Source organism: Euprymna scolopes, chromosome 42, assembly GCF_053919585.1.
Source record: "Euprymna scolopes isolate OS-2025 chromosome 42, ASM5391958v1, whole genome shotgun sequence".
Lineage (NCBI taxonomy): Eukaryota > Metazoa > Mollusca > Cephalopoda > Sepiida > Sepiolidae > Euprymna > Euprymna scolopes.
This window is the reverse complement of record NC_136523.1, coordinates 17472967-17493386: the sequence shown is the minus strand read 5'-3', so window position 1 is coordinate 17493386 and position 20420 is coordinate 17472967. Positions and strand designations below refer to the sequence as shown.

Below are 20420 nucleotides of genomic sequence, written 5' to 3'. Positions count from 1 at the left end.
ATTCTTACTAAGGAAAGGGGGGCCGGCTTCATACTTTAATGCTGCTTGTCTATATTGTATAAGATTCTTACTGAGGGAGGGGGTTCATACCATTTATTTTTTAATATGAATAATTTTTTTAATATTAATATTTAACATTATTATATATATATGACTAAAGCTTACAACAGAAATAATAAAAAAAAAAAGTAAAATAAAATTACCCCAACTGACCTTGCCCTGTTTCTGCAGTCGAGTCGCGTTCTTTTCCGCCATCTTGAATCCACTTTTGTCTTTTGAAAAAGAGAGGTCCCTTTCTCTCGAAATTAATCAAAGTTCCATACCACCGACAGACTTTACATACACCGGACATACCAGCAACTTGGTTATAAATAATTATACATTGAGGTGAGAAAAGATAGACGAATAAAGGCTAGACACTCCTTTACTCAAGCACACCCGTCTACATTTGTTTGTTTTTCTTTCTTTACTTCCATAATTCTGGTCTTTCCCCGCATTGTCTTTGGCTTTAAAAAAAAAAAAAAAAAATTCTATATAACATTATTTTTAATATTCTTTTTTTTCTTGTATCATTTGGATTCTTTGGACTACTGTTCTCATCTTGAATGTCATTTTCACAACGTTTCGGTCGATGTAACCTCCAACCTTCTTCAGGTTCTGGATATGTTCTTGCCAGCAAGCTGATAGCAGAAAATAATTCCCTTTTTTCCTGGACAAACAACATCTGCTACTTTTAACAATGTCTTTGAAGAACCGGTCCTGGATATGACCTTAAACTATATCCGATGGTGAGGCCCCCAGCTTGTGGGGTTTAGGGAGTGTGGAGCCACCCTTTAATTGCCATTGCTCCCAGGTCTACTCTAACCCGGAGTGTAGTACCTGTTAGGGTCTCAACTATGGGTTAAATAGAAACCGATTTGAAAAAAAAACAAATATATTCTATTAAAAAAATTTTTTCAAAATCACTGGATTCGGCATTAAATAACCTGAAAAGGGTTGATATGCCATAAAACAAAAACAACCAACCGACCGACCTTCTTCAGGTGTATCTTGTCGACCTCTGCAATCATGACGGAATTTCAAACAGAACCCTTTATTTACTTCACAGTAGCATGTTCTGATTCCATCAGCCATGAATGGATAGATGTCCTAAGTTATTCGCAATTGTATTTTTTGGTCACCCACACTGAGATTTGAACCTTCAACCTGCAGGAGAGTCTTACTTTTACAATTGATTTTTTTTTCCAAGTACTCTAACCGCTGGATCACGGGTCCTTGCGTCCAGATTCCTGAGCTCAACAGAAACACATGAAAAAGATTGGCGGTTATATCAACCAAAACCTTGTGAAACTTACATTTAAGATGAGAATAGTAGTCCGAAGAATCCAAATAATAGGAATAACCTGATCCTCATCTCAAAAATCCTTTTTTGTTCTGTTCTTTTATTGCAGCAAGGTGAAGGAGCACCCGAAAACATGAAGTTTAAATGCACAAGTCACATCCGTGACATACAGAACTTATTCAAGGTATAAATATTTTATTCATGTTTTTTTTAAGAGCAAAACTAACTTGTTGATTCCTTGAATTTGCTATTGCTTCATAAGGGGAAAGAGAATACAAAAAAAAAAAAAAAAAGCAATGTAAATATGTATATATATTTATATTACACATAGCAGCACGGTCCTGAACAAGTCCGTCCACACAATCCTGAACACCTATGACACGATCGTGAATGATACCATCGACACAACATGATCCCGAACAACACCGTCGATCGACACGACATGATCCAGAACAACACCGTCGATCAACACAATACAATCCCCAACAACACCATCGATCAACACGACACGATCCAGAACCACACCGTCGATCGACACAATACGATCTCAAACAATGCCGTCAATCAACATGGCATGATCTTGAACAACACCGTCGATTGACACGACACGATCCCGAACAATACTATCAAATTGACATGCCACGACACGATCATGAATGCAATAATTGTTGTAATTACATATCAGCATATTTCGTGTCTTTATTTTATGGCAAGGAGACCATGTGACTTATCTTTAATCGCCAATTACACAATAAAAGGCGATGCTATCCTTTACAACTTTTCGCTGGACCTGGCAACAAGTGCAGATGTAACGAAAAACACTTCCCGATTTTGGCAAACAGCCAAACCGACGTTTGACCTCTCTCCTCAAAGACTCACACAAGTAACGTTACCTATTAATCATCTTTCGCTATGAACTGTTACTATCTTTAATTTGTAAATAATATATCGGCATATTTCGTGTCTTCATTTCATGGCAAGGAGACCATGCGACTTTATTCTTCAATCTCCTACTTAAAAATTGGTCCTGGATATGACCTAAAACTATATCCAGTGGTGAGGCCCCAGCTTGTGGGGTTTGGGGAGTGTGGAGCCACCCTTTAATTGCCATTGCTTCCAGGTCCACTCTGACCCGGAGTGGTAGTACCTGTTAGGGTCCCAACTATGGGTTAAATAGAAATCAACTTGAAAACAACAAATATATTCTATTAAAAAATTTTTCTTCAAAATCTTTGGATTCAGTATTAAATAACCTGAAAAGGGTTGATATGCCATAAAACAAAAACAACCAACCAAACTATTTAACAATAGAGAATCATTTCACTAATTACACAAGAAAAGATGACCCCCATCCTTTACAAGTTATAACTAAATCCAAAATAAACAATTGTAAGAGAGTGAGAAACTGTCTTGATGAGCATCTTGGTCAAATAGTCTGGATCAAGGATGAAATTGTGGACTGGTGCATTGTCCTGGTAATATATATTGGAGCCCTATGCGAGATTATATTAACTAGTATAATTTTTTTTAGAATACATGTCAAGATAAGCTGGCAGCAAACAATCATTTATATGGTCTCTCCCCCAAAGAGGAAACTCTCTAAATAAAACCTTTGAAACACCAGCAGGTCTCTATTTATTTTCATGCATGAGCAGAATTAAATTGTTGATAACTTTAACTTACTAAATCCAAAATAAACAATTGTAGGAGAGCTTGGTAGGATCCTATGCCAGTAAGTAGAGATTATGTTAACTAGTATGGATTTAAGCAAGGGTTACATAAGAGTGCATGTCGGGATAACCTGGTAGTAAACAGAAATAGACTCCGTACAGCTAGCATGATTGAGGCAAGATTTCAAAGGTTTAAAACCTTAAAAAACATGCTTGAAATGCAAATGTCGAACAATTAGATATGATCACGTTTCTAAGCTGGGAAACAACAAGAGACAACACAATTTCTGAAAATGTTGAGAGAAACTAAACAGATATCTCTTCAATGATGCCACAGAAATGTATGGAATGCTTCAGACTGTTTTTGGACCATCTTGCATGAATCAAGCATCAGTTTTCTTAGTGGCATAAGAGATTTAAGGAAGGCACGGAGTCTGTGAGGTATGATGAGAGGTAAGGAAGTCAGAACACCAGAGGTGATTGGCCAAATAAAGAATTTCATGGATAAGGATCATTGTGTGTCTATAGAGACAATAAGTGCACAGTTTGATATCAGTGTGGGAAGTGTAAACACAATTATTCATGAGGAACCCAAGATGTAGAAGGTTTGCACGGTTTGTCCCACAAGTGCAGTCCACAACTCCAACCCTGTCACAGACTATTTGATCAAGATGGGCATGAAAACAGTTCTACAACCCCTCACCCCCCATATAGTCCAGATCTTGCTCCCTGTGATTTTTGATTATTCCCCAAGCTCGAGGAAAACCTTAGAGGCTGTCGTTATGAGACAATTTAGGAGATGAAAGAGGCTTTGACGAGGGTCTTTGACATGCTCACACTAAAGGACATCCATGAAGCCTTCCAGAAATGGTGATACATCAAGTGCATTGTAGCCGGAGGAGATTACTTTGAAGAGGACTAGAGTTTCATGTGGGTACTATCAATGAAGGTGTCCATACGAAAAAGTCTGGAAACTTATTATATATTATGATATACATATAAAATAAATTCACTGGATTTTTTATCTTCCACCAGACTATCCATTTGCATGTAATCACCTTTTTCTTCATCATATTCCCTCTGCTTCACTTTTTTGTTATCAAGTAAGATCTTTGACTTACTTGTTGTTTCATCAAATACTTTTGCATGCAAAATGCGATCCCGCATTTTGCTAATTCCTACCCTCTGATGAGAAGGAAAGTATTTCTTCGAAACTCTGTGGATTAAGGACTATCCACTTATCTAGTATTTCCTTTTCAAATTAAATATGTTTTTAACTCATTTCAAAGTGTTATTTAACATGTTTTATTAACTGTTTGCTCGTATATATATATATATATATATATATATATATTCATCCACATACAGTACTGTTTTGCTGTTTCACAGCTCATCAGTGCTGCTAGACAAGCAACTATCTCAAGCCAGGATCGAAACCAAACTGCCCAAACGACAATCAGAGCTTCTAACCATAGCGCTATTTGGCTGCTGCTATGCAGACAGTGAATTAACAATGTTTTGACATTGTCCAAATACTTAAGCTCAATTTGTTTACACAAAGAGCATCGCTTATATGCTAATGGTAATTTGTATATCACTTCCCAATATGCTCAACCCAAGATAGGGAGCATTATAGTCATCCACATGCAGTACTGTTTCGCTGTTTCACAGCTCATCTTACCTTGTTTTTGATAGACAGGATTCAAGCAAGTTCACCTAGATGGCTCATAGAGTTTTATAATCATATACATGTAGACAACATAATGATTTTTTTTTTCTTTTTTTATTGCAGGCAATACATGTCACAGTCAATGCAAGAACTGAAGACGATTTGGACATCGAGGATATCTTCAAGAAATTGGCAAAGTCATCGAGTGCAAACCTATGTTTCCATCAAGAACATTCTAAGTCAGAACCAACACCAGAACCTGTCGTAAGTTTTGCAGTTCATTCTGTTGACATCATCATAATCATCTCTACTAGCGGGACCTGTGGAAATTCCACAGAGGACTCATTCGTATGTAATATATTGATGTTGGCATTCTGTAGATGTTCAGTGTAAATAGAGACACTGATATTATTGTAGCTCTTTTGTTAAAACTGCAAAAGCTCATGTAGCTGGCAGGGACACCCGGTGTAACCTGGTCATAAAGTACGCTTAAATATGATATTTTAATTCTTGCAGATTTTGTATATGTTATTATAGAGTTAATGTTCTATCGATTTTTATATAAGTTGCGATTTCAAAAATAAAAAAATATATCCATATCATTTGGGTGTATCAGCTTGAACCGAAACCAAAACTTATGGAAAAAATATGCGTGTGTGTGTGTATATATATATATGTATATATATATATATATATATATATATATATATATATATATATATATAAATAAAATTAACTCCTTTTTTCCCGTCGGATTTTGACCTTAATAGGATTAAAAATCAAGATATTTCATGCAAATATAATATGCACAAACGGCAGAACAATATCTGAGGTGTGTTATAGGCTTATTATTTCTCAAATTCCTCGATAATCTTAGATTTCTATACTTTTTCTGCTGAGAAGTCATGGCCAAAATCGGTTAAGATCAATGGAAGTGGTAAAATGTTTTCTCTCTAATAAATTCCTCCTCCCCCTGCCACCACTTAACACCGTTTGGGGATTGTTCACAAGGAACAGTTGAGAAGAGAACACCGGTTTGGCTTCGTAGTTCTTTCATGTGAAGTTATTTAAAATCACTAAATTAAGCTGCAGTGCTCTGTGGCGTAGTGGTTAGCGTGCTGGACAATTCACATTATATTTTCATGTTCGCGCCGACCTACCGTAGTCGTTTTTTTTTTTTTTTTTCCTAAACAACTGGAATGGACTTTTCTTGGTGGCCGAACTGTTAACGTTGCAGATGTTTTTTTTTTGTTTTTTTTTTTCACACTTTATTTTCCTACTTTTACTCATGACTCCGGGTTTAATCCTTCCTACTTACCTACCATAACATTTTTTAAAACTCCCCCCCCCCCCCCCGTCCCGGAAACAAACACTCGGGCAACGCTGTGTACCCCCGCTAGTATATATATAAACTTGAGTTTCTTCAGCTATAATTGAAGCCAAAACTTATGAAGAATTCTTGATAAAATTACTTATGAAAAAAATAGATTACTGGAGTGCCATCAGCTATAATTGAAACCGAAACCAAAACTTATGAAGAATTCTTGGTAACATTATTTATTACAAGAAATGGAAGTTCATAACAAACGACAGTCACTCGGATATAAGCGTGACACACAAAATAAATAACACATGTACTAAGTTTAGTAAAAATTTTAGATATTGGACCAAGAGAGCAAGATTCATCCTCTAGCACAAGACTAAATTTAAACAAAGAACAAGTGAATTTACTGGAAACCTGGAAAAATCGTGGGTTACAATAGAAAAATGTGAGCATAAAAAGTAATATGGTTAAGATTAAACATGGAAAGAAAAAGACAAGATATTCTAGTAAAAAATATAATAAATTTTAAATTTATAACCTAAAATATTGTAGCATTAACAATTTAAAAAAAAATTCAATTTAACATTATATAATCAGTTCTTAAAGCTGAAATATTTAAAGTTATAAATTTATTATATTTTTTACTAAAATATCTTGTCCTTTTCTTTTCCATGTTTAAGCTTAACCATATTACTTTTCATTCTCGCATTTTTTTATTGTAATAATTACATAAGGAATATATGGAAGTAAAGAGACTTATTATTTTTAATTATGCAAGCATACTCAACAGTGCTCAACACAAGAGTAGAGCCTTGTTTGTTTTTTTTCTTGGGAACTTGCTACCTTAACTATTATACATCTCCTAACCTCAGAATTATCATTAATTTTTTCAACATGGCCATATTATCGAAGTGTCCTATTTTACACACATCGTCCTATACTGAAGATTTAGATTATCATTTTTATTTCATTTCTTTTCATGCAACGCATTTCCTCAGATTTTGTTTTCATACATCATCACACTGTGCATACACAATTTTGGAAATGCAATTTTGTGTTAGGACTTAGGTTATGACATAAGGCAATGGACAATGGACAATTAAAACTAATAAGGTTTTCCAAATTGTTGGAAATTTGATGAATAAATGATATTCACAAAAATAATTTTAAAAAAATTGATTTCCAAATCAACTTATCTCTGGCAAGATCATTATTTCTCCTAGTTTTTTTTTTTGTTGTTTTTTTTTAATCACTTTTCTCTTCCCTGCAACGACTTTCCCAAAGAAAAGAGGTTGCAAGCCTGCACCTGCTTTATTGTTATTTTCATGGCAAGTGCTCATCTGACCTCCAATCTATGGTCCACCCTGGCCTGACTTTCACAAAAAAAAAAAACTCATCTAACTGAAACCACTATCAATAATTTCCCCTACTCTTTATCTGTGCCTAAACCTAAACATAGATTCCATGAACAAAGCTTCTTTCTTAGAACTGCATGTCTGTCTGTGGAACTCTGTTCCGTTTTCCTGCTTTCCAACTGACTACAATGTGGTTGTCTTCAAGTCCAATGTAAACAAATTCTTGATGAGCCATCCCCTTAAATAATCCAATTTACCAAATTTCCATTACTAGCGATTACTATTCAATTGTCCCATTGACTACTGTACACTCATTAACCCTTATTCTTGAGTGACATCCAGGCTTTGATAAGTGGTGACTCCTTTGTAAAACAAAAAAACTTCCTCTCATATTTTCTTTGATCTTTGTTTATGAACTGAACCTGCTACCTCAACTGTTCTGCATCTACTAATATTAGGATTATCATCAACTCTTTCAACATGGCCATGCCATCAAATCTCCTGTTCTGATCACGTCTCTCTCTATACTTATTTAATATATTTAATCTTGCTCTAAGGTCATCAGATCTACTGGTGTTACCAGATCAGGCTGTCTGAAGATATTGGCTTCCTAAGACGAAATGCACCTAATGTTGATGCTTTTTGTTTTTCTACTTCCTTTTGCAAAATCAAACAAAAACGACAACAACCCACCTTTTCCCCCTTTTCCTTCTTCCCATTTTCCCTCTCTCTTTCTATCTCCTCCACTTCCTGACCGGTTTCCTTACTTAAAATGTATCAAACATTAATACTGTAACTGTTTTCCCTTTCTCATTGCAAAACTCATTCATGTTCTGCATGGCAGGGAACAAAAACGATAAAATCCACGATAAAATAACCAAACCAAACCAAACACTACAAACTAGCGATTGAAGATAAAAAGAGTTTGAAGGGTAAAAACCTTCTACAAAATAACTGGATGCAACATGAATACTATTTCCGAAATAACTGGATTCGGTATTAAATAACTAGAAATGGGTTGATATGCCATAAAAAATAAACAGATCTAAGCTAAAACTCTTGTCCATCATATCACTTTCATATTATAATGGTCCTGTTTCTTTCTTTCTTTGTAAAACATTTTAAAGTTGATTTTACAGTTCTGAATTAATCAAACGTTTTTAAAGTTTCCTGTTATCTATTTTTTTCTCTTTCAGGGTTCCGTCTACCAAAAGACATATGCAAAGAAAGACATTATTGCCAAGAAAAGAGATGAGTTTTGGGCCAAAACAGAGGTAACCATTTTTTTTTTCCTATTAGTTTCGTGTACCGCTCGGATGTCTTATTCTTTCTTATCATTTCGCCTCAACGTCTTTTTATTTGTAAGGTTTGCTGTGCTTTTTGTTTATCCATAACAAGTCATATTGTGACTGAAACACTAAAGGGCTACTGTGGTAGAGGCCAGATTTATAGGAAGTAAGACAGCAAGATGTTTGTTCACATTACATCTAAATTCCTGCATGGTCGTATATTTCGGAAAAGGGGAGCAGGAACAGAATTCCAAAACCAAATTGTGTGAGGAAATAGGAAATCATTCAGCATCTGAATGCAGGAATAGAATTTGGATACTTGGGTCACAGTATTTACATTGGGTAGTGCAAGTGCATTAAGTTCATCGGAGCACATTCCATGAAAGTACTTGTAAAACAAGTACAGAGATGAAACACTGGTGGTGATACCTTCTTTGCAGCAGACGTTTTTTTTTTTCTTGTTCACCTTCATCTCAAACAGGGCATATTGCCACTTGGACGTGATTTGGGACAATGCCTAAGAAAGATTAAGATGTTGGTTTACATTACATTGGAACTTCTGCATATCGGTACAGTTTAGGAAGCAGGTAGCAGGAAGGGAATTCCAAAGTTTAGCTGTTCTAAGGAAGAAGAAGCTGTTTGAGTAGAAAACTTTCTGACATTTAGGGACCTCAACAGTGAAGGGGTGTGATTTTGTTGCTAAGCAGGTTTGTCAGGGATATGTATATCGAAGGGGCACAAGTGTAACGAGTTCATCAGAGCACATTCCATTAAAATACTTGTAAATCAGGCACAGGGATGCAACATTGTGGAGATGGGACAGGGGTTGGAGCCTAGTTGATAATGTGGGACCTATTAGATTGGAGACACTTTTTTGGACCCTATCCAAGAGGAAGAGGCTAGTGGTAGATGCAATAGCCCAGATGTTTCAACAATACTCCATACATGGGCGAATGGTGGCCTTATAGAGGTACAGAATACTCTCAGGTGTGAACAGTTTTCTAGCACGCTAGAGGGAGCCCACCTTCCTTGCAGCAGCCTTCGCAATGTCCTCAATGTATTTGTTCCAGTTTATATTTCCTGTGAATGTTAAGTTGAGGAGTTTGCAGGAAGAATTCTTAGGTAGGGAGTTATTTGTCATCGTTAATGGTCGTTGGATAGGCTTCTCGTAATTGGTAAAAAGAAAACAGCTTAGTCTTAGTAGCATCAAATGTCACCATCCATTTACGTCCCCATTCAACTACGTTTTTATTTGTTTGCTGCGTGTGAAAGAATTATTTTCTTTTGCTAAGTCTTTTTTTCTTTTTTTACTCACCTTCACCCCCAAACAAGGTGTATTGCCGATTCGATGTAAAGGACAATGCCTAAGAAAGATTAAGATGTTGGCTTATGTTGCATTTGAACTTCTGCATATCAGTACAGTTTGGGAAACAGGCAGCAGGAAGAGAATTCCAAACTCTAGCCATTTTAGGGAAGAAACTATTAGAGTAAAATACTTTGACATTTAGAGACCTCAACAGTGATAGGGTGTGATTTTGTTGCTAAGCAGGTTTGTTGGGAATATGTATGTCGAGGGGGCACAAGTGCAAAGAGTTCATCAGAGCACATTTTATTAAAATACTTGTAAAATGGGCACAAAGATGCAGCAATGGAACAGGGGTTGGAGCTTAGTAGACAAAGTGGGACCTTTTCTTGACCCTATCCAAGCGGGAGAGGCTAGTGGTAGATGCAATAGTCCAGGTGGTAAGAATACTCCATGCATAAGTGAATGGTAGCATGATAGAGGGAGCCCATCTTCCTTGCAGCAGCCTTCGTAATATGCTTAATATATTTATTCCAGTTCATATTGCCAGTGAATATTAAGCCAAGGAGTTTGAAGAAAGAATTCTCAGGTAGGGAGTTATTTATCATGGATATTGGTGGTTGGAGAGGCTTCTTGTAATTGTTAAAGGAGAGCAACTTAGTCTTAGTAGCATTAAATGTTACCCTCCATTTTCGTCCCCATTCCACTATAGTTTGGAGGTTATTTTCTAAGGATTTGCCCATCGTCTTGGATTTATGTACATCCGTTCTTCCCTCATGCATGTTATAGAGCATTGTATCATCAGCAAATATACCCATCTCGAACACAATTTTATCGAGGAGGTCATTGATGAATATCAGAAATAATAGTGGTCCAAGGATCTACCCCTGAGGCACTCTCACATTAATGTTATTCTGCTTGGATGAACGTACATCAATGACAACCTGTACAGTCCTATCTTCTTAGAAGAATTTAATTATATTTAGTATTTTTCCAGTTATACTGTATGATTTGGTTTTCATTAGGAGCCTTTCATGCCAGATTTTGTCATAGGTCTTGAATATATCAAGAGCTACAGCTCAGGCTTCACTCACCTTATCCAGTACATGGTATATGTGTTCAGAGATGACTGTTAAAATACCTGCAGTAGGATGACATTGCCTAAATCTGTACTGTTTATTGGAGAGAAGATTAGCTTTTGCAAGGTGGTGGACTAGTGTTTGATTGATTAGCATCTCAAAAGATTTTAGTGGAGAGAGGGAGGAGACTGATAGAGTGATAATTAAGAGAATCGGTTCTTTCGCCAGAATTGTTGTACATTGGTACCGCAGAGGCTCTTTTTCAGCTATTAGGGAAGCAGGATTCAGCAAGGCATTTGTTGTAGAGTTTGGAAAGTATGAGAGCTAGCTCAGCTGAGCATTTCTTAATTAGTATAGCAGGGATGAGATCAGGCCCACATGCCTTGGAGGTGTCTAAATTTTTTATAATCTCATGAACATTTTCAGATCAGACTTGGCAGTATCTTCTTTATTTTCTTTTATGAAGATACATTAACCTTATATAGCTGTTGTTAAAGTCTAAAAAAAAAAAACACTGCTTATCAAGGCCTGAAGGCCACTCAAGGATTTAGAGTTAATGAGTGTACGATGGTCACCAGGACAACAGTGTAGTGATAGGAATTGGATGTAATTTTAAAGGGATGGCTCAACAAGCACTTGTTTACATTAGACTTGATGATGATTGTATTTTTCTGTCGCCCACACTGAGGATTGAACCTTCAACCTTCAGGAGAATATCACTTTTTACAATTGATTTTTCCAAATACTCTAACCATTGTGCCACGGGTTCTTGCAGATAAAAATACAATTGTGAATTACTTAGGACTTCTATCCAGTCATGGCTGATGGAACAAGAGCATGCTACCTCTGTGAAGTAAATAAAGGGTTCTGCTCGAAATTCCGTCCAAATTCCCGAGTTCAACAGAAACGTTACTGAGTTCGAAAAGATACACCTGAAGAAGGTTGGAAATTACATCGACCGAAACGTTGTGAAAATCACACTCCAGATGAGAACAGTAGTCCGAAGAATCCAAATAATATGAAAAATGTTGCTGCCAACATATACAACAATGCTTTTGCTCTTGTGATGAAAGTTATGAGTACTGATCTACCTCTGCATTCCATATTTAAAAAGGATGTGTCCTCTATAGTCTCAGACCTGACTGAATGGTTAATTGTAGTTATAGACCGATTCATACCATCCAAAAAATTCTAACAAAAACCGAACAGCCAGCCATGGTTCTCTCCAGAACCAACGTAATAGATGTACTAAGACTAAAGCTGCTTTCAGGACTACCAGCAACCACTGTGAAAGAGTAATAAAAAATGCAAGAGAGCTATATACTCAGTCCGTTAAATCTAAAGTAGCTGGGCAACGGCTTGGTTCCCACCAGTTTTGGCAAATAGCAAACAGGATCCTGAACAAAGGTGTGCATTCTATCCCAACCATTATCAATGGACCTGAGGTCATCTCATCAGCATCAGACAAAGGTGAACTATTTGTCAAGAACTTTGCAGCTAATTCTATCCTATGCAAGCAAGGCCACCAACTCCCCGTATTTCCTCCTATAACAGACACCACGCTATGCAACATACAAATATCTGTGCATGATGTCGCCAAGCTAATCAAGAACCTTGATTCCAGTAAAGCAACTAACCCTGATGGCATTCCAATTATAGTGTTGAAAAAGCTTCAACCTGAACTTGCCCCTATACTTACAAAAGTGTTTAAGCGTTGTCTTAAGGAGAATTGCTTCCCAACACCCTGGAAAACCTTATCAGTATTCCCTGTATTTAAGAATTCAGGTGATAGGTCATCTCTCTCTCAGTACAGACCAATAAGTCTCCTATGTGTCATGAGTAAGTTGCTAGAATCCATATTAAATAAAGAAACAGTCAACCACCTCAGCAGAAATAACCTTCTTAGTGACATGCAATATGCTTTCCATTCTGCTAGATCTACAGCAGATATGCTAACGGTTATATCTCATAGGATTAGTGAATCTCTTGACAAAGGCTTCCTTTCTAGGGCAATTGCTCTTGACATGTCAAAGGCATTCGATAAAGTATGGCATAAAGGCCTTCTTCACAAGATTTCCAGCTACAGTATAACTGGAAATGTTTTCTCAACTAACTCTGATAGGCTCATAAGAGTAGTGGTTGATGGGCAGAAATCAGAAACCCACAGTATTAATGCTGGTGTCCTCAGGGGTCAATCCTGGCCCAACTTTCTTCCTGATCTACATCAATGATCTCCCAAAACACATACTTAAATCATTCGTTGACATCTATGCTGATGACACGACCATATATGGCAGCACATCAAAGGCCGCAAACGACAAAGTTCTCTCTGATTCTCTCTCCTCTGATCTTGAGCGCGTAGTACAATGGGGGAAGAGGTGGCTGATTACTTTTAATGCATATAAAACCAAGCTTCTATCTTTACATCATCAATGCTCTGATCCCCATCTAGCATCAATTGAAATGGATAGCTCTCTTCTTGGGGAGGCTTCATATTTTGACAAGCTTCTGGGACTGACCTTTACTCCTGATCTGAAATGGAACACGTACATCAAATCTGTTGCCAAAGTCGCTGGAAAAATGGTGGGATCCTTCTACCGCTCCAGTAGATATCTCACTGCTGATGCAATTCTCTATCTATATAAAAGCTAAGTACGTCCAAGGATGGAATACTGCTGCCACATCTGGGCAGGAGCTGCTAAAAACAGCCTATTCTGCCTTGACAGAGTACAAAATAGACTTCGTAGTTTAGTGGAGGATGCCCTTTTCTCTTCCCTGCAACCTCTCTCCCACAGAAGAGACGTTGCGAGCCTGTCTTTGTTTTATTGTTATTTCCATGGCAAGTACTTGTCTGAGCTCCAATCTCTGGTCTCCCCTCGCCGATCTTTCATGAAAAATACCTATCTAGCTGAAACCACTGTCAATTTTCCCCACTCTTTATCTGTGCCTAAATCAAAATGTAGATTCCATGAACAAAGCTTCTTTCTTAGAACTGCACGCCTGTGGAAATCTGTTCCGTTTGCCTGCTTCCCACCTGACTTCAACTTGGATGTCTTCAAGTCCAACATAAACAAATTCCTGATAAACCACCCCCTTAAGTAAGGCACTTTATTAAATCTCCATTACTAACGATTACTACGATATTATCCCATAGATTACTGTACACGCAATAACCCTTATCCTCGAGTGGCCTCTGGGCCTTGATAAGTGGTGACTACCTTGTAAATAAAAAAAACTTAACACTCACAGTTCACTTCCGTTTCCAGAGACAAAAAAAACATGTGAACCATAAAAGTGATGTTGTTGATATTTTTGATCAATAATTTGTTTCAAACTTTGTTTCTTTTTTTAGATTTACACGTCTTACGTGATTCCATTTTTTGTTTTAAGGAAGAAGAACGGCTTCGTTTACAAGCCGAAAAGGAGGTGGTTGTTCTCGAAAAGCAGAAGGAGGAAGAAGAAAGGAAACTCCGAGAGGTTTGTGGATTTTCTTTTATTCCCGATTCGTAATTTAAAAAAAAATATTAATCAATGGCACTTCTGCAGTTTATTGGATAATATTGACATTCCCCTTTCCTCAAATGTTAAATGAAAAAAATGAAGAAAAATATAACAAACAAAAGAAGGAAATAGGTTTATTAGTAGAGCAATGGAGAGGAAGTTATTCACAAAGGGAGCTAACAGTTAAAAAAAAAAAAAAAAAAAAAAAAATGAATTCCAATTAAGGAATAATATATATATATGGAGCTAACAGTATTGCTAATTAACATAATGTCCTAGGAGATATTGAAGATATTGTGAAGTTTTCAGAGACATTGTTGCTTAGGGTACATCCTGGTCCGAGGGGAAGTGGTGGAAAAATATGAGATGCTAATGTCATGTTGCATGTGAAATCTAAAGCACATAAAGGCCTCGTCGTCTGATTCAAGTTTTGTTTCTCTAGTCAAGTATGTATAAATGCATATATATATATATATTACCGTCTTAACTGCTTTGTTACACATGTTTCAATTGCCGGATCGTATCAACGATCCGATAACTTCATCCGACTTTATAGAAAATGGAAATTGTTTCTGTAAAGTTCGATGAAGTTATCGGATCGGTGATACGATTCGGTAATCAAAACACGTATAACTAAGGAGATAAAACGGTAATAAAATTATATATTTGCTCTACAATAGTATTGAGCAATCTCTGCAGGTTTTTACTAATTACCATTTATATATATATATATGGATATTTATATACTATACGATTAATTACAGATAAAAGTCAGTTAATGGTGAGCTTTAATGTTGGAACTGTGATACTATCGATGCCCCTCTCTACTTCCCAAAGTGTTAGGAATTACAAAAGAAAGAAGAAAAAAAATATAACAACAAAAAGTTAAATCCAAAACTTCAGTACTCAAAGTTAAGACGCCAGAAGTGAACTCAGTTTTCCTAAATATGAAATGAAATATGAAACCCTATGGAAATAATTTATTTTAAAAATTATTTTAGTTTTAACATTTCTTGTGAAACAATAAAAATAATAAACCGTCATGTTTTTACATTTCTATAAGTATTTTTTTTTTTTGTTTTAACAATTATGTTATACAAAAAAAAAAACTTAGTGACTTCCATAACATATTTAGGTAGACTGTGTCTACTTCTGGTGTCTTTACTTTGAGTACTGAATTTTCGGACTTAACCCAAAAAAAAGAGGAAATAGGTTTATCAGTAGAACAATTAGAGGAAATTGTTCACCAATGCTCACAAAAGAAAGCTAAAATAGGATTGTTAATCAAGATGTGGTGGTAACGGAAACAAGGGACTAGTTGATATAATTTAGAGATAGTTTTAGGATTGATGATGAGTTTCGCCACATTTATGGCCGTCAGGGGACGAGTTACAGGGTCTTGGGTTTGTAACTATTGATGACAGTTACAGTGGCAAATAAGACACAATTGAATGCAAGTCATGGCTTGAACTAGATCAAGAGAGCTTTCGTAGATCGAGAGGAGCTCACAGCAACTTATGACAATGAGGCTCCAACGGTAGATGTAGATGTAGATGTTAGCATTCAGAGGATTGATGGTGTCACACACACATCCAGAGTGCAACTGATATTTGTAGAATGTATTAGAGTTTGTGTTTTGTTTTTTTAATTTTTTATACTTGTGAATGTGTACGCACCCCCCACCCTCGGCAGCTGTCAATGTGAGAGACGACAACATGGCCAGAACGAGAAGACGAAGGAGAAGAAGACTATGGAAACAATGTTGGGTTAGGCAATGTTGTTGAACGGTGTAGCACATGGTATTACACACTGTCTATTCAACTCTATGGATCAACGCAAGCTTTTTGAGTGAAATTTGATATGATAAAACTATTTAGCAGCAATCGAGTGGTATTATCGCTCACCGTTACATGATGGACTAAACCATTTTTATTTCACTACAAATTAGATGTTACTAGTGTTCGGACAATTAACTGGAATTGTAAGGAACAGAATTTTGTTTCCGGTATCAGAATTGGAAAATATTTACCATTATTTCTGATGCTAAAACGATTCTTTTAATTGTTATTTTATTTTTTAATTTTTTATTTTCTATTACTAATAATAAAAATTGTTGAACATTGAAACATTGTTTTCTTTTCCATCATAGTTGTTTCTATGAAAAAAAAAAAATGTTTTTGTTATTACAAAAAAAAACAAAAAAAAATAATTGAAAAGTAATTACACACTTTAGAAGACATTTATTTTGAATAAGATTTAAAGATAAATTAGAAAACTTTAAATATCATGAAATGATAAGATAAATTTTTTTATTTACTTTGGTGTTGCATTCCAATATTTTGCTAAAAAAATTAGCCTCATCAGGGTTTTAGGTCCAGTCCGTATTTTTTTTTTTTTTTCTTCAATTTGTTGTTATGAAGGAGGAGGTAATCCTTGGAGAAGAAAAATTTAGAGCAAAAAGAAAATCTTCTAGGACATAATTTAGTCTCTATGTAACCCCCCCCCCGTTTATTTCTGTTTTTTTTTTTTGTTTTTTGTTTTTTTTCCTACCCCTGCCATATTTATGAAATTTTTTTTTTTTTTTTTTTTAAATCGTATTTTCTTCGATTAAGCTTTGATAAGCGAGGAACGAAACCTAGTTAGCTAACCTTTATTTTCATTGTTTATTTTTTAAATTCATTATGCTTATTTGTCTGCATTTAGCCATTATAAAAATTTAAATGTACGTGCAGTTATTTAACGTGTGCATATGAAGCGAAAAGTAATTACACACTTTTAGAAGAAATTATTTTAAAGAAACTTTTCTTGCAAAAAAAAAAAGACAAAAAACAAAACTTAAGATATTTTCCATAAAAAAATATTAATTTTCATTCTTAGTTGTTTTCATGTTTTTCATCTAAAAAAAAAAAACTCATTTCTTTGAAACATTTATTGAAAGAAAATTTCCACTATTATATAAAAGTCACTTTGTGTGTGTGTGTGAGTTCCTTCCTCATTTGTTCTGAAACGGCTGAGCCTATCTTTTTCAAATTTCACACAGAGGTAATTTATATGTCTGGCAGTGTTCTTAGATATGTTTTGTTCAGAAATTCATCCGATAAGTATTGAAAAGTGAAAAACTCCTATCCAAAACAATAGTTTTTCTTTCTTATAGAGATAAAAAAAAAAAAAGAAGAATTTTTACAGGGGAATATTTTATGTTACACCGGCAAGAGATAATAAAATTTCAGCAAACCATTTCTTCTTAAAAAAAAACAAACAGAATTATTGACATCTGAAGATATAGCTCAGTGGTAAAGCATTCAATTACAGATCGAACAATCCCCTGTTAAAGCGTGGGTTTACCTCACCATTTTATTTTAATTTTTTCTTATTAATGAGTCCTATTTATGATAAAAGAATAGGTACCATTTAAAATCGCTGCAAATCATTTTTTTGTTTGCATATTTTAAAACTAAACATTAATCAGAAGTGACTCTTCCAGGGCATTCATCTTCAAGCCAAATATCAGCTGACGTAATATTGTAAACAAACACAGACGAAATTTGATGAACGACATTATCATTATTTTATCTTTTTTTTGTGAATTAGTTCACTAGGCAAATTATTCCTCATAATATATAATATTCAATAGAGGATTGATTCTATAATAATACATATGCAATCTGCATAAATAAAATATCATGTATTGTACGACCGAGCATTCAACTAGTTTGATATATAAAGAATAATATAATAAACCAAAAAAAACAAAAAAACTAATATTTTAATTCATATTTAAAAAGTATGTGACATTGTAAACAAACACAGATGGAATTTAATGAACAACATCATCATTATTATTTTTTATGTTTTTTGTGAATTAGTCCACTGGGCAAATTATTCCTTGTAATATATGATATTCAATTCAATTGATTTTATAATAATACATATGCAATCTTATAGAATTAATTGAATTAAATATTATATATTACAAAACATATGCAATCCATACGGCATAATCACGTTGACACACCGGTTCCCGTAAGATCACCAAAGTTAAGCAATGTTGAGCCTGGTCATTACAAAAATGGGTGACCAATTTGGGAAGTCCACGTGCTGTATGTAGGAGGACGTCGACACCTCCCTGCAAAAAGTTGCAAAAACCTAACGTCGTCATCTCCCCTAACGGGGATATACATGCGACTGGGGACCGCTTGTGAATTTCATACTCCCATGAAACTTCCTCCTTCGGAGGAAGCCGGTTAAACCCTGAATAGTGTTGGTACTGACTGCACACAATACTTATGCAATCGGCATAAATAAAATATCATATTTAAGCATATGGTACGACCGGGCAATGCCGGGCATCCAGCTAGTTTAATACATGTTTCTTTAAAAAAAACTAAAAAAATATAATTACAATCTTAAGATTCTGTTTCAGCATTTTGAAATTATCATCTGATAGTGTTCGCATTGTTTTTGTTTTGTTTTTTTTTTTCGCAACAACTTTTTCAGGTGTTTATCTTAAACTGACAGAAAATACTGACATGACCTTGGGTCGGGCTCAAGTTCTGGATCATTATCATATGTATTAAATATTTTTTATCTTTTAATGATGTTGTCCTTAGCGTGTGTGGGTCTGCTCCCCAACTCAACATACTGGCTAACTCGAGTTGGGGAGCAGACCAACACACGCTAAGGACAACATCATTAGCCCTATTTTACTCCACGGCTGAATATGGCGCTGCAGTATGGTCTTGCTCAGCCCATGCTCACCGCATTGACGCAGATCTCCACAAAGCTTGCCGGATCATAACCGGAAACTTAAAAAGCACACCTCTACCAGCCCTATACCGATTAAGTGGCATACCACCACCTAAAGTCCGCCGGGATATAATTGCGAGAGCTGAGCGTACTAAACAACTCGAAGACCCCAGACACCCTCTCTATGGCTACTCGGAGGTGGCTAGACGACTTGTGTCCCGGCGAAGCTTTGCCACAAAGAACACAGGAACTACCGGACACTCCTACATCCTCTTACCGGCTGCAGATCTGGAGAGAGGTAGACCCTCAGTCTACAAATATAGCACTGCCAGAGCCCAGTGAAACCTTACCACCTGGCACACACCTGTCCCGTTCGGAGTGGGTCACTCTAAATAGGGCAAGGGCAAAAGTTGCAAAAACTGGCGACAACCTCCTCATGTGGGGTTACTCTACAACTGCTGAATGCCCCTGTGGTGCCCAAGTTCAGACCATCGAGCACATTTTAAGATCTTGCCCACTGGGGCCCAACTGTACGGACGAAGACCTCAGTGTTGGTAATGAAACCGTACGCCACTGGTTGAAGAGATGGAGCGACAAGATATGATGATCTTTCTTTTTTTTTGTTTTCTCCAGGCAGCAGAGACGGTCAAACGCGAAAAAATGATATCCGAGCGCATGAAAGTTATAAACAAGCAAAAATTTGCCGAACGTAAAGCACAGACCACGGACAAAGCAAAGGAAAAAGAACTTTGGGTAAGTCATTTTTTTTAATCGCTGCATGATTAGGCAAATCGAATATGAGATTACAAGCTTGATATACATGTCAATTGTTATCAACCAATCATGTGACATTCAAGTAATTTTCTTTTTAATTTTATTTTGATTCTACTTATATATGTATAAGGATTATTTGATACACACACACACACACACACACACACACACACATATATATTTTCCCAAAACCTCTTTTTCGTGGGTGGAAAGATACTGCACCTTTACCAATACTTCAATCATAGTCATTTGTTTTCCTAGTTTTGCATATAAATTACAAAATATCTGATATTTCCCTCCTTGATTTTAATACATAAAGTAAATTTCACAGTGTATAAGGATTATTTGATACTGGAGATATTCATAAT

At 35.9% G+C, this 20420-nt stretch overlaps 1 protein-coding gene across 2 annotated transcripts in view; it reads left to right on the top strand.

Annotated features, from left to right (window-relative positions):
- The window catches only part of LOC145266946 (drebrin-like protein B), a 103450-nt gene that overhangs the window by 45354 nt on the left and 37676 nt on the right, over positions 1-20420 (top strand). For both annotated transcript variants that reach the window (XM_080122765.1, XM_080122764.1), the window contains exons 4-8: positions 1452-1526; positions 4805-4945; positions 8557-8634; positions 14422-14508; positions 19912-20031. In XM_080122765.1, coding sequence (XP_079978891.1) covers positions 1452-1526; positions 4805-4945; positions 8557-8634; positions 14422-14508; positions 19912-20031 — 501 coding nt within the window. The remainder of the gene's footprint in view (positions 1-1451; positions 1527-4804; positions 4946-8556; positions 8635-14421; positions 14509-19911; positions 20032-20420) is intronic.